At 37.2% G+C, this 13245-nt stretch overlaps 1 protein-coding gene across 5 annotated transcripts in view; it reads right to left on the bottom strand.

Moving 5' to 3' along the window:
* PTPRM (protein tyrosine phosphatase, receptor type M) overlaps positions 1 to 13245 on the bottom strand; it is a 386144-nt gene that overhangs the window by 101869 nt on the left and 271030 nt on the right. For 4 of the 5 annotated variants that reach the window (XM_019473356.1, XM_019473355.1, XM_019473354.1 and 1 more), the window contains 3 exons: positions 3681 to 3832; positions 1056 to 1130; positions 803 to 829 (listed from right to left, as the gene is read on the bottom strand). In XM_019473356.1, coding sequence (XP_019328901.1) covers positions 803 to 829; positions 1056 to 1130; positions 3681 to 3832 — 254 coding nt within the window. The remainder of the gene's footprint in view (positions 1 to 802; positions 830 to 1055; positions 1131 to 3680; positions 3833 to 13245) is intronic. The other variant, XM_019473357.1, reaches the window with a different exon arrangement.

Genomic DNA, 13245 nt, shown 5'->3' on the forward strand with positions numbered 1-13245 from the left:
GACTTATTATTAAAAAAAATCTTCCTGTTTAGTTTAAAGTTAGTATGGGAAGGAGGTGTAAATGAATACAAGCCACAAAGTGGTTAGAGTTACTTACGCATTGAAAATGCAATAGCGCCTCATGCTTATTGTTTTATCACTGTGCAGAAACCTCTCTCTTTTTGACATTGGACAATAGCAAGTTTTCCTAAATTCCCAGCGGAAGTGTTTTACACTTTAACTGTATGTTTTTAACCTACAGTTCCACTTATTTCGTTCCTGTGACACCTGATGCATAATAAACTATATACTCTAAGTGTCATGTTAGCATTTTGCTGTTCAAAATACCATCTCTCCTCTGAAACTTCACTTTGACAAGCATGTCAGAAACTGTGGGGTATTGTGAGAAGAAATGATAGCTGGTGGATGGCCAAAACTGTATTTTGTCTGATTTTCTGTATCATGAATAGTCTAATTAGGAAAAAATGGGTTTTTTTAAGAAGTGACATCTTAACGGAAAAAAATGAGGGGAAGTATTTCAATTGCTGCGATAATCAAATTCTTTTGTGTCACTCCAAATACATGCATAAACATTTCCTCGCAAATCCACTTGTTAAAATTATTTCTCTCTTTTCTCCCCTGACTTGCACTATTGACGGTAGTAATCAAGCCTGATAACTGTCCTTAGCATTCTCAGTGTAGCCAAGCCTACCACCCCTCCCTTCAGCATAAAACTCTAGCTTTTTGCATTGTCTGTACCCCGAGAACTGTGACTTTCTAAATTACTTCAGCAATAAACTTTGATAAAGGGAAATGTTCTCACCTAAAATTGCAGTTGGCACAAATGGATCTGTCATACATCATAAGCAGGTCAATGCAGAAAAGGTAAAAAGAGAGAGAACAGTAAATGATTGATAAATGTTCCCGAGTTTTCTTTCAGAAAGCTACTGTAAGCAACCAGTAAGTTGCTTACATATGTATTAAATTTCTATGGCAAGGAGTATAACAACATAATTATGTATGCTTTTATTACGAAAAGGTCTATATAGGGTAGAAACCAGGAAAAAATCGGTTACCTGGGTAATAAGAATTAGGCACTGTTGTGCTCAGTGTGTTAGTTTTCATTGTAAATGAAGATGGTGAAGATACAGCTGCAAAGAGAAACAAAGCTGGTTAGAGACAGCGAAGTGATACGTGGCTATTTAAGCTGAGCGATGCAGCGTATGTGATTTGACTTCGTTTAGAGTCCATCCTGTTGTGTTTGCTGCACTGGAATCAGGACCTAGGGAAAACCAGGTGTGACTAGTGAATAAAATAGCTCATTGAATTTGATCAATTCTCTAAAAAGAAATGCCATCAGAGAAAGCATTTTGATCGGTGATGACAAATATACTTCTTAAATCACAAGATTAGACTGAATACTGATGTTTGAATAAAGACATCACAACGACAACAGGCGTTTTTGACAGAAGCTTTGATCGTTAGTAAGTTTACTTAATAATACTATAAATACTGTATGCAAATATTCTACTATAGTTCATTTTTTCCTCTCCTTTTTTTTGATTTGTTCAGACAGGTGGATAATGTGTACACAGATACTATCATGCCCTGAATATTACTCTTTATTTAACAATGGTTTTCAGGGAGTGATACCTAGACCATTGTTCACATTGGTATTTAGTCATTTAACCATTTGTAAAACCTATGGGAAAGCCCAATGCAGCAAATTAAGTTCAGTTAGTTCCCTGGTATACAAAGATCGTGTGAATTACCGTTGTAAGCACAGATACATTCAACAGGTGGGAGTTAATCACAATATTTTACAGAATGTTCAGCCAAAGAGTCATTAAAGGCTTTTAAGCAAAGCTCATTGCAAATTCAGCCTTAGTTGCTTGTCTAAACAGCTCAAATTCAGTTGGATCAGTGAATGCAAGCACGTTCTGGATACCTATATACAGACTAACAGGAATTTGTGAAACAAAAGTAGAATTGAGGAAGACAGGAGCTTCTGGATGAGAAGGAGTGAGATTACTCCTGCTGGCTTTAGTGCATCTTTTTTTCGGTTGATCTTCTAGGGCGTACAGTTGCCAGCCCTTGTTAGATGGAGCTATCTGAAAACTGGCTTAAATAATGCTGTCAGTTATCACTTACCCTATAAATGAATATATCTGAGAGTACTTTCCTTTCATTATGTCTCCTGAATCACTGGATGGAAAGAACAGAGTGGTATTCCTTTTGGGCATGGATGCAGAGATTAGTTGAGGTCAGGGCTGCTGCAGCTAATAAAACTGGCTAGATACAGAATACAGCCAGGTTAATAAACTTTCATAGGAAGTAGGGATGTTCTAACTCTTGAGTACAAGGCCTTACACAAAGATTATTCCTAAAGACTGTCAGACTGCTTCTTCTGGTGACCACATTTCTTACGGAAAGTCTAATTAGACGTTCTAGCCCTCAAGTGGTATAAAATACTTGCTATGCCAATAATTTCAAATTGGTTTAAGGTGGTTTACATAAAGAGGATTTAGTCCCAGGAACTCATTGCAGCTTCTTTGGTTGTTGTGACCATTCAGTAACACCATTGGAAGACTACATCACGATGATGGAAGATGAAGTCAAACCTCTTGATCTCTTCACAGAAGTAAGCAACCTCATTAACTGCAATGGTATATTCTCACCAGGAAGGCAAGTCAGATTTTGAAAGATCTATTTCGAAACAATTTCAAAAGTAACTCAAACACAAATTAACATTGGAAATTCTGAGCCTAATGTTGCTGAGAGAAGTCTCGCTGTATAAACCTCACAGAGTGTTTGTACAATTGAGCTCATCAAAGATAAGTTCTTAAGCATATTATTAAAGAGTGGGAGTTGGGCCTCGCGAACTGTTAATACTTGAAACAAAATTCAATCTTTGACAAATTCTGAAGATGTTCAAAAACACTGGTATACAAGAAAAACTGAGGTTCCTTAAGAACTACAAAACCCAAGAAAGTTGTTTGAACATAGTCATTCTTTTTTCATTCTTTTTAACAACTATAAAAAACTACTGTTTTTCCTGGTCTTTGCTTAGTGCTAACCCCCAGACAGGAGTGAGTTCTTGACTAAAATTCTAATACAGGAAATTTTATATCCCAAACTTTATTTATTTTCAGGGTAGATCCAAGAAGACCCAGGATATTAGAGAATCTCTTATGGAATTGCAGAACAGATAATTCCACTGAGTTCTTCCTTTGCACAAGCAACAGAAAGAGCATCGTCTAGAATTGGAAATAATAAGACAATCAGATCACCATTATTAAGTTATGACTTAATAACTTAATTAACTAAAATAAATTTCACCTACAAAAAAAGAAGTGAGCAAGGGAAGCATTTGAAGGACTTGGGACAGCATGAGGGATATAAAATTTTTAACGTAATAGAGATTGGAGAAAGGTAAAACTACAGCTGTTTCAGTAATGTCTTTGCTCTTCTGCAGAAGAAAAGGATGGACAGAAAAAAGCTCAATTATCCTTATTATTTTTAAAGAAGTCTATTCTTGATGTCTGTCTTGCTCATTCGAATACACACTGTAATGTGCTGCACAGTGGGAAACCCTGGGTCCCATGGATTTTCCATGACTGAGTAATGAGGAATATTTTAAAAACCATTTGCACCTTTCTTCCACCTTCCAAAAAAAAAAGAAAAGAAAAGAAAAAACTTACATCTCCCATTTAGATTGTGCGTGTCCATGAAAGAGAAAGCTTCGTCACAGTTGGTGCCTTGCTCAGTGTAGCTTTTATCCATTGAATTCACCATCACTGTCATTTCCTGCCGTGTACTACTCAATGTCTCTTTCCGCTTTTTAGCCAATTTTCTTAAGAGATGAATGTTGAGGAAAAAAAAAGAAAAAAAACAACATTCAGTGAGCAGACATAGTCTTCATGTTGTTTAGATCAGTATTGTAGTTTGTAACCACATTATTAAGCAACATACATACAATTATTCCTGCATTTCTGGAAACTTAAATTGATTTCACACTCATGTCTTTCAACAGCATCTGATAATCAAGGGATAGTTGCCAATGCCCTGACTTATGGTGAACAGCACCTTAATCCTTGGGGACCACCACTGAATTAAAGGGGACTACTTGGATACAAAGGTGATGTGAGCTACTGTATCAGAGGCTACATCTGTTTAAATACATAAATAAAAATTATAGGAGAGAAGATTTCGCTGGAAGTGACAAATCAGTAACAATTCTCACTTCACATGCATAGAACTGTCCGGAGCTGTTTCATTGAGACACCATATAATACAGCTAACTGGTCTACATCATACTGTCTAGTATATGTTTGATGTCTTAACACACTTTGCACAAGCAAGTGTCATTTTAAACTGACTTGCATTTCTAAAGACTATTTTCTGTCACTCTTGATTTCAGGAGAATTAGTCACAAGAGTTAGTTGCTTCTCAGTGGGAGTGGTCTGTCAGAGACAAGATCTTGATTCTGATACTGCAATAGTGATTCATTAAGCTATAGAACTGCTTTGGACACATATACCTCTTTTCTCCCAGATCTGTCTGTTTCTGTCTAAACTAAAATCTCACTCTGTCTCCCCCAGAGTTATGCTTAGCTACCATCACAAAATAACATGTCCAAAACTCTTGATTTTTCCTTCAAGCTCTGTGAGACATCTGTGATCCTGATGATGGTGGATCCCATGCCCATTTGGCTTGTTTCCCTAGCCTGCGACCCTGTGTTAGACCAAGCCTTTCCCCAAGTCCTTGCCTACAACCTTCATTTAAACTTTCCAGATTCCTTCTGTATAGTATCGTCAAGGTATGGGTTTTACACAGAAATAACTGCTCCACAGACTTTGATCTTCTCATATCTGTTCGTTCAATGACTTCTCCTCTGTGGAAAACATAATGAGCCAGCTCATATCCATCTGCCAGAAAGATCTTTCAGATATCTTCAACCAGAACTTACAGGAGCTTATTATCTCATCTATGTTTCCTTATACTTCTAGAGGCCTACTGCATCAAGCATAACCAACTTGTGCTAACTCTGAAAGCCCTTCTCTTTGTTAACCCTCTTTCAGTATGAAAAAATTATTCCCACCACAGCCAAAAATTTTATACCAGCTGCCACCAGATTTTCAAACAAGCATGTTTGTCTCCCCTCATGTTGCATGGGGGGAGCTTCCTCTAAATCACTGCCTGCAGACACACTTTGCAAAGTACTGATATCACTGCTCACTATGCTGATCAGTATTGCCTCAGAGTCTCCCCATGTTCCCCATCTGCCTACCTGTTGTCTCGTATCTTACACCTACATAACAAGCCATTTGGGCAGGAGCTATGGTTGTGTTCTGTACCAATATAGTACCAAGCTCAGCAGTATCTTAGTCCGTGACTAAAGCTCGAAAGGCCTTTGAAACTAAAGTCTTGCTGTTAATAGAAGTAGTAATAGTAAGTGCAGGCATGGTATTGGGTCATTGCACACAAAATGTGCAATGACACATTTGGCCCTCAATAAGCTGCTGGATTGCCACTCCATTCATGAGGGCATGTCCCCATGACTGAAAGTGATTGAAGTACTCTGCCTTAAAAACCTGCTACAGCACCTGCAGTAATGAGTAGTGTGTACCTCTTTGCTCATCCCAGCTCAGAAGTCACCTGTGTTAGCTTGAGCCACCATGAACACACTCTAGATTACAACTGATGCTGAGAAGGAGAGCTCTTATGGTCAGTTGGATGGCAGCCACTTGTGGGACTCTGTACTATACTAAGCATTTAGATATGCAACAAAAAATCATCCATAAATGCTCATTATTAGGGATTTCAAAATTCACTAATGATAATATTACAGTCCAGCTAAGAAAGAGTGTAAGATAAACAGGAATAAGTCACATCCTTCCTGGAGATGAAGTTTAACTCCTGATTTTGTAATTTGGAATATCATTGGTGGACAGCAAAAATAACTCAGAAACAAAGGTTTTGTTTCTAAATTTTGATTTAATTTTAATTTCAGGAGATTAAATGGAGGAACTTAACAAGTCCCTTTCTGATCAACACTAATTTACTTTGTAGACTTGATAACAAAACTGGTTCTTTATTACTTCACAGTACATAAATGCAGAAGGGACCATTAGATAATCTAGTCTGAACTCTTTTATATCAGAGACAGTAAAATTTCGCTCAGGTACCATAAGTAAAACAAAACTCTTACATCTTTGCATCCTTCAATCTGCCCCCTCCTTCATATCTAATTGTAATAAATGAGTAATATATTATTTAAAGTAGAATATGAGATGTATTTCCTAATGCATGAACAACTTAATGGAAGTCCTTTATAAGGACAGGCTTATCAAAGTGAAAACATGAAATGGATGTATTTTTTCCTCCTTCCACCCTTAGCTCAGATGGCAACACGCTAAGTCATGCATGGGTCCTCTTCTGATCCTCTTTAGCCTTAAGCTGAAAGTACATACAGCTACCTGCCAACCACTGGGCAATTCCCAGCTTAGCTGGGTTGTGAAACCAGAACCTGAACGGTGACAATGCCAGCACCCACAGTGTGGTCACTGAAACTTCATTCATAAGGCACATACCGTACTTATTTTATTTCACGGCTGTGCAGACCATAGGAAAGTATTTCAGGACAATTCAGCTCTAGAGCAATGCTTCAGGAAGGCATGCAGAAGCAGCTTTTCTTCACAAGACTTCCCTCTCTTCAGGCTGGAATCAGCAGCTGCTCTTTAACCAGTTGTCAATCCAATTAGCTATCTAAACACTGCGTGGTCACTAAAGCCAGGAAACTGCAGTATATAGTGGCCTTCCCTTACCCATCAGTGGACCTGTGAGTACTACCTCTATTCACAAAACCTTTAATCGCTGTCAATCTCACAAGCTCAGCACTTTCTCCAAGAACTCTTGCATGTGAACAATGTACTGGTGAGCAGGTAACAACTCTTCCTTAACAGCTTTCTAAAGAAAAGTTACTAAAAGAATTGCCTTGGGCAACATTATAATGATACTGATTCATATCTGAAAATCCACAATGTGGTAAAATATATGATACCAGCCACTCAGTGGGATTACAAAAAAAACATGCTCTGTAGGGTGCACATCTCAAGCATCTGCTGTTATAGGGAATGTCCTTTATTTTACAGCAAAAATTGTATCCTTCCCAAGGAAAGCCAGAGTTCTTGCTTATTACACCAACAACATGAAGCTCAAATTTTATAAAAAGTCAGCTAATTTTCTTAAAGAAATTACACTAACATTTTCTCATTTCCTTCACTTTTGGTTTTGGTTCCATAATCAAGCTATAGCAGATTGTTTTTATGACAGTAACTGTACAGTACTTCTCAATCTAAACCTAATCCTAGAAATAGGTCTCGTGGGAAAAGTTCAAATCTGAAACAACTGTTACAGAAAGAGAGCGATACCAGCCAGACTTTTGTTCTGTGAACAAAAACAACCACTGAACTTAGTCAAGTAAACTTTAGCTGAATATAACATTTTTTACATCTGCAGTTTTCAGATATTGCTGAAAGCGTTGCAGCGCTGCAGTCTCTGCAACTCATCCATTCCTTGGATCTCTCGATCCCTGGGAGGCTCTGGCTATACCAGATTTAAGAAACTCATAAAACCATGGTGCTTCACATCACCACTCATGCTCTTAGATTTGAAGTAAATTTTTTGAGAAAAAAGACTTAAATATTTGACCATCTTCACTCACGGAAAAGACACTTCATAGCTACTCTCTGACGTTTCCTCCTTCTTAAAGGAAAAGAGATCTACAACCAAAGGAAAAAATAAAACAGATGGAAGCTCCCATGATGATTACCTAGGATGAAATTCTTTACGTAGGGAAAGCAAAAATGACCAGCTTATCACACAAATAGTGTTACCATCACTATATGAGGAAAGAGAATATAGTATACCAGTCTCAGAAACAAGGAGCCTGATATTCAGAACAATCTCAAGACTAGCTAGGAACTGCTGGTACTTTAAGTCACAGCGAGAAGTGAGCTGGTGTAACGGTAAAAATATGGTAAAATGCAGAGCAGACAAACTCTGCTCCCCCCAAAAGTGTGGGATTTTGGGTATAGTTTACTCTGTTCTGTTACAAATATTAATAAAATCAGCCTAGGAAAATAATAAGCTAAAGGCTTCATCACAATCTGTCCCCATTTTATCTGCCACCATGAAACTCTTAAATGCTGCATCTTCTCCTGTACAGTCCCTTCTAGTTGAAAGGATCACCTTGTAAAACTTCTGCAAGCCTTTCTCAAAATCCTCCTTCTCTATGATTTCTCCCTCAAACCCTCCAACAAACCAATGCCAGCAACTGTTAAGTTGCTGCTACATTATCAGCCTCTGTTTGGTTCATTCTCCATCTACTTACCTGTATCCATGTTCTCTGTCCTGTCTTGACTTAAGTAACAAGCTCTTTGGGACGTAGCTTGCCTTTTCCCTTCGTGTTTATAAAGCACTAGGCACAAAGCATGAGGCACAATGGGACACTACCATAGTTAGAGGAATGTAACAACAGTAAAAATAAATTAAAAAAAATGGTGACTGGGGCTGATAGCTGGAATCAACTCAGGCTCTGAAAGAAATGTGCCTTCCATTTTAATTTAGGAACAGTGAGAAAAGCGTATTTATTTGAATCAAGCAAAAGCACTCACTTTCTTCTTCCCAATTCCAAAGTGAGTGGTACTCCCTTTTTTGTATCAGTACGCCTCCTTTCTTCCAAGCAAAGAAAGGAGAAACAAGATGCTGCTACTTTCCACAGCTCCAGCAACACACTACCATCACCAAGATATTAATAAACACAGTGAGATGAAATTTGTATTAGTCTTGCTAAAGAAATTGGGCTGAATTTTTTCCTTTAATTAATTCAATGAACTATTGCACTTATTGTAACTTAAGATAAAATAGCTTCTTCTTATATACATATTGTTTCAAATTTTACTTCTCTATTTGTGGAGAGGTCACATAAATGGTTGTGATAAAGAAAGGATTGGGGGCGTTAACGCAACCCACTGGTGTGGTGCACTTGTAGTTACAAAAGCTTTTAACAGTTTGCTCACCAAACCCCTGAAAGAATCTAAACTATAATCAGAAGGATCCTTTAGTAAAATTATAGCTGGTTAAAAAGATAGAATACAAAGGGTAGGACTAAATGGTCATTTTTCACAACAGAGATACATTACTAGTGGGTATCCTACAAAAGTGCATGTTGGGATTTGTACTATTTACCATATACACACTGATCTGGAAAAGGGGTGACCAACATTGTTGTCCACAGTGTTTTTGGACAACACACAATTTTTAATTAGCAGTAAAAATTATAAATAGGGTTAAAAAGCTACACATTTATCTCATGAGGTAGAGTGACTGGATGTTCACTTAAGATAAAATTCAATGTTGACAGACATAAAGTCATGCATATGGGAAAAAATAATCCTAACTATATACACACAATATTGGGTTTAAATGACTTCATAAACAACAGAAGAAAGAAATCTGGTAATCACTGATTCTCTGAAGACAAAAGTTCAGTGCTATGTATAGTCAAAAAGGCAAAAAGAAGTCAGAAATGATTAGGTAAGGAATACAGAACAAAATGGAAAATGTCATTAAGCAACTGTATAAACCTATGGAGCTCCCACATTTTGAACACTGCGTGCAGTTCTGCCTGTCCAAAACAGATTTTCTCAAACTAGAGAAGATATACAGCGAGGTGATGGGAAGATCAAAGGAACAGATCCTACCAGAAGAGCAGTAGTCCTTAAATAGATAAGGAGTCCCCAGTTTAAAAAAGAGGCAGTTGAACTGGGAATATGATAAAAGTATATAAAAAAGAAAAGCATGGAGAAAAGTAAGAAATTAAGGAAGAATTACTATTTCTCAACAATGTAAGAACCACAACCAGAGGGTATACAGAAATTTTTTTAAATATAAAAGTAAACGCTTTCACACAAACCAGAAAATTATGGAACACATCATCACAGGACTCTAGAGATACCGAAAGTAAATATCGGTAAAAGAAAAACTGATTAAGGGCTGAGCGGAGGACAATGAATGCATTACCTTATCTTCGCTCTGTTCCTGTATTCATCTAAAGGTTTGTCACTGGCCGCTGTCACAGACATGATGTTAAGTCTGGTGGACTTTTAATCCAAAATTTTATGCAATTTTTTATTATATTAACAATCCCTGCACAGATTATGCCAGAAACAGGATGTAGATACCTTATTTGCTTTTCTAACACTTAGAATTACTCACCTTTTTGCGTTGTTTAGGCTACTTATGATATACCAGGCAGGATTAATTAACTCAGAAATTAAATACTTTGCCCATCTATTTTGTCTATGACACACTAAAAGAAGACTTATAATTATTTTGGGGAAAATGCTTTAATCTGAAATCATTTACTGAGCATCACTGATTCAGCAACACTCAGTCTGAAGATATAATTTAATAAAAGCTCTCCACAAGAAGCGTATAAGAAAGTCTGCAAATGTAACTGACTTAATCCCTGTTTATTGTGTTTTTATACATTTTTCATACTTATGTTGTAATTATTTTTTCTTTAACAACAAAACAGTCCTTGTCAATAACTGTGATTGTTTTCCTGTGTTCAGCAATGGGTCCTCTAAGGCAGACACAAAAACACACATCACACGTCATTGTGAGAATTACATGTGTACGATGGAGTTCAGGTTTAGTCTACCACCTCTGGTTTGCAGTAGTACCCATTTGGTAACTTTGGGTATTATTCTAATCTGTATTAGAAAATTCAAAATACTACCTGCTATTTTTTAGGATATCCTTTTAGGGCATACCTTGAATCTCCAATGCCTCATCTGTATTCTTTATGTTACTTTTCATTGTTAAAAAGTCCGTGTAGAAAACAAGTTTTAGGAAGCTGAGTATCTAATCCAATTAAACCAAAATGGTAAATTCCTTTAGGTGTTATTAAATATCTATCATTATAAATAGTTAATACTTTTTTTCTGCTTTACATTTCTTATCAAAACAGCAACACTCTGCACGGAACCCTTTCTATCTCCCCTGAATGGACTGAGACACAAATCTGAAGCAACTGAAATCAAGTGAGGAAACAAAATAGAAATAGTATGGCACTAGTGATAGTGAAGTTCTGCTCATAGCAAACTTCTGTCATTCAATTTCACATTTATATGCTTTATATTGAAATGTAATATGCTCAAGAATGCAATTTCGCAGTGACATTAAACTGTGTACTGTCAACACACTCCATCAGTCAGGAAATAAAGTTAGGAGAAATATTTTTAAAGGCACTACGTTTGGCAGCAAGAACTAGTGAACACTTAAAAAAATGTTTTACAACTTGTCCCAACTTCAGGAACTAGCATTTCTAGAGAACAACCACAGGGAAAGTTATTGTCAAGAGAATTAAAAAAGAAAAAGGTAGGCAGGATCCCACTGAATTGTGTTGTTCCTTGCTTAGGATCTCTTACCATGCGAACCTGTATTAGATTATAATCTAATCTATATTCTTTGTCCCAAGAAGTCCGACATATTTTGTGTTGACATCACAACAAAGTAAAGCTACAACAGTATGGAAGACTGATGCAGAGATCATGAATATTTGACTATAGCCAAGGGTGCATAAGCCCTTTTACCTGACTTTACAAAGGGGTGGTTTACTATAATTTCTTGTAGGTGCCTTCTCTTTGTTTTAATTATCAACTTCCTGCTTCAGAGCAAGTGCTAACATTCTTCAATTCATTTTTATCGTGCTCTTGCATTCTCTGATAAAGACAGAAGAATGAACTTCAAAAAACTGCTGTGATGCTGCTCAAATTTTGAAAACTGTGTTCCTGATACCATAGGATTTCATTTTCCCCCTTTCATTCACTGTGGCTTTCATTCTTGCCACAGAGACTTTAGAAGCACTTTCAGTAACACCAAAACTAGTACTGGGAGACCAAGCAGGTATCCCAATACTAGCAGGACTGGCTAGAAAGGGAGAAGGAGAAAGGAATACAAGTAAAAGCGTGGGGGGGAGGATTCATTTAATTTACAGAGTTGCAAGAATTAAGTGCAAAATGAGTACAAACTTTTTAAATGAAGGTGGAGGTTAATGAAAATGGTTTTGATTTATATCAGCATAAACAAAAACAGTTTTGATATTCGGTGGTTTTTACTTGCCTTTTTACTCGCCTTTTTACTCATTGCATATTAGAACTTCAATGGTCTTTCTGCACTTTCTTGTTACTAGTAGATTGGTTCATTAGCATCACATGAGACAAAGCAAAAAGAAAAGGTATTTGGCTACGTCCCATTTTCAAAATATCAGCGGTAGCTCACAGGTAAAGTATGGTATGACTTAAGAAACTGGATCAGAAAAGAGAGAAGGAAAATATGGAGGGGAATGGGAAATGAGAAGGAAAAGACGATGGAAAAGTAAGGTACAGCTGCAGCCACCAACACACAGCTGACCTACTCTTGCTGCTAAGTGTTCTTTCTTGAATTCAGGTATTCAGCACATGCTTTGAGATTTGCTTACAGTGACATCATTAAAAACCCTGCTTATTTGTTTCTTAGCTTCTGCTTTGTATGAACTGCTACATCAGGTTATCTGAGTTTCTGCAAGTGAGGGTTATAGCATCAAACCCAAGAACACCTCAGGTCGAAGGAGGCATCGCACTGACAGGTTTTCTTTGCTGATGCGGTGGCTGAGGGGGAACACTGGTGACTGACCGACCATGCAAAAAAACTGGAGCTATGTGGTGCGTCAGATTATTGTAACAACATTTATTTGAAATGGGCTGACTCTTGTCTTAGCTCACAGAGAAAGTTAATTTTGTGGTTACATTTTAGTTCTTGTTTGTCCACCTAAGAAGACCTCGATGCATTTTAGCATGATTGACAGGCTCTTCAGGGAAGGCTCTAGGCTAAGGCAGTAAAAAGGAATTTGAGAAGCTTTGGCAGAACTGTATGTCTGCAAAGCTCCTGGCCGCACTATTTCTGCCTCAACTTAGTCACTGGTCTTGGTCTTCAGAAAAATGCCCCCATACACATTAAGAAAAAAAACCCCTATAAAACAGTAATGAGCTGTGAGCAGCAGTATTTTTCAAAATTTACCATTATCTAATTTTGACCATGACCTTGATTATTTTAAGTAATGAATCAGGCAATAAAATGTCCCATTCTACTCAACTGAACTAAGGAAGGAAAAATGAAAAGCCACAAATTCTCTGAATTTGTTTCAAAATTTAACAA

Source organism: Aptenodytes forsteri, unplaced genomic scaffold (genome assembly GCF_000699145.1).
Source record: "Aptenodytes forsteri isolate BGI_AS27 unplaced genomic scaffold, ASM69914v1 Scaffold229, whole genome shotgun sequence".
NCBI classification, from domain to species: Eukaryota; Metazoa; Chordata; class Aves; order Sphenisciformes; family Spheniscidae; genus Aptenodytes; species Aptenodytes forsteri.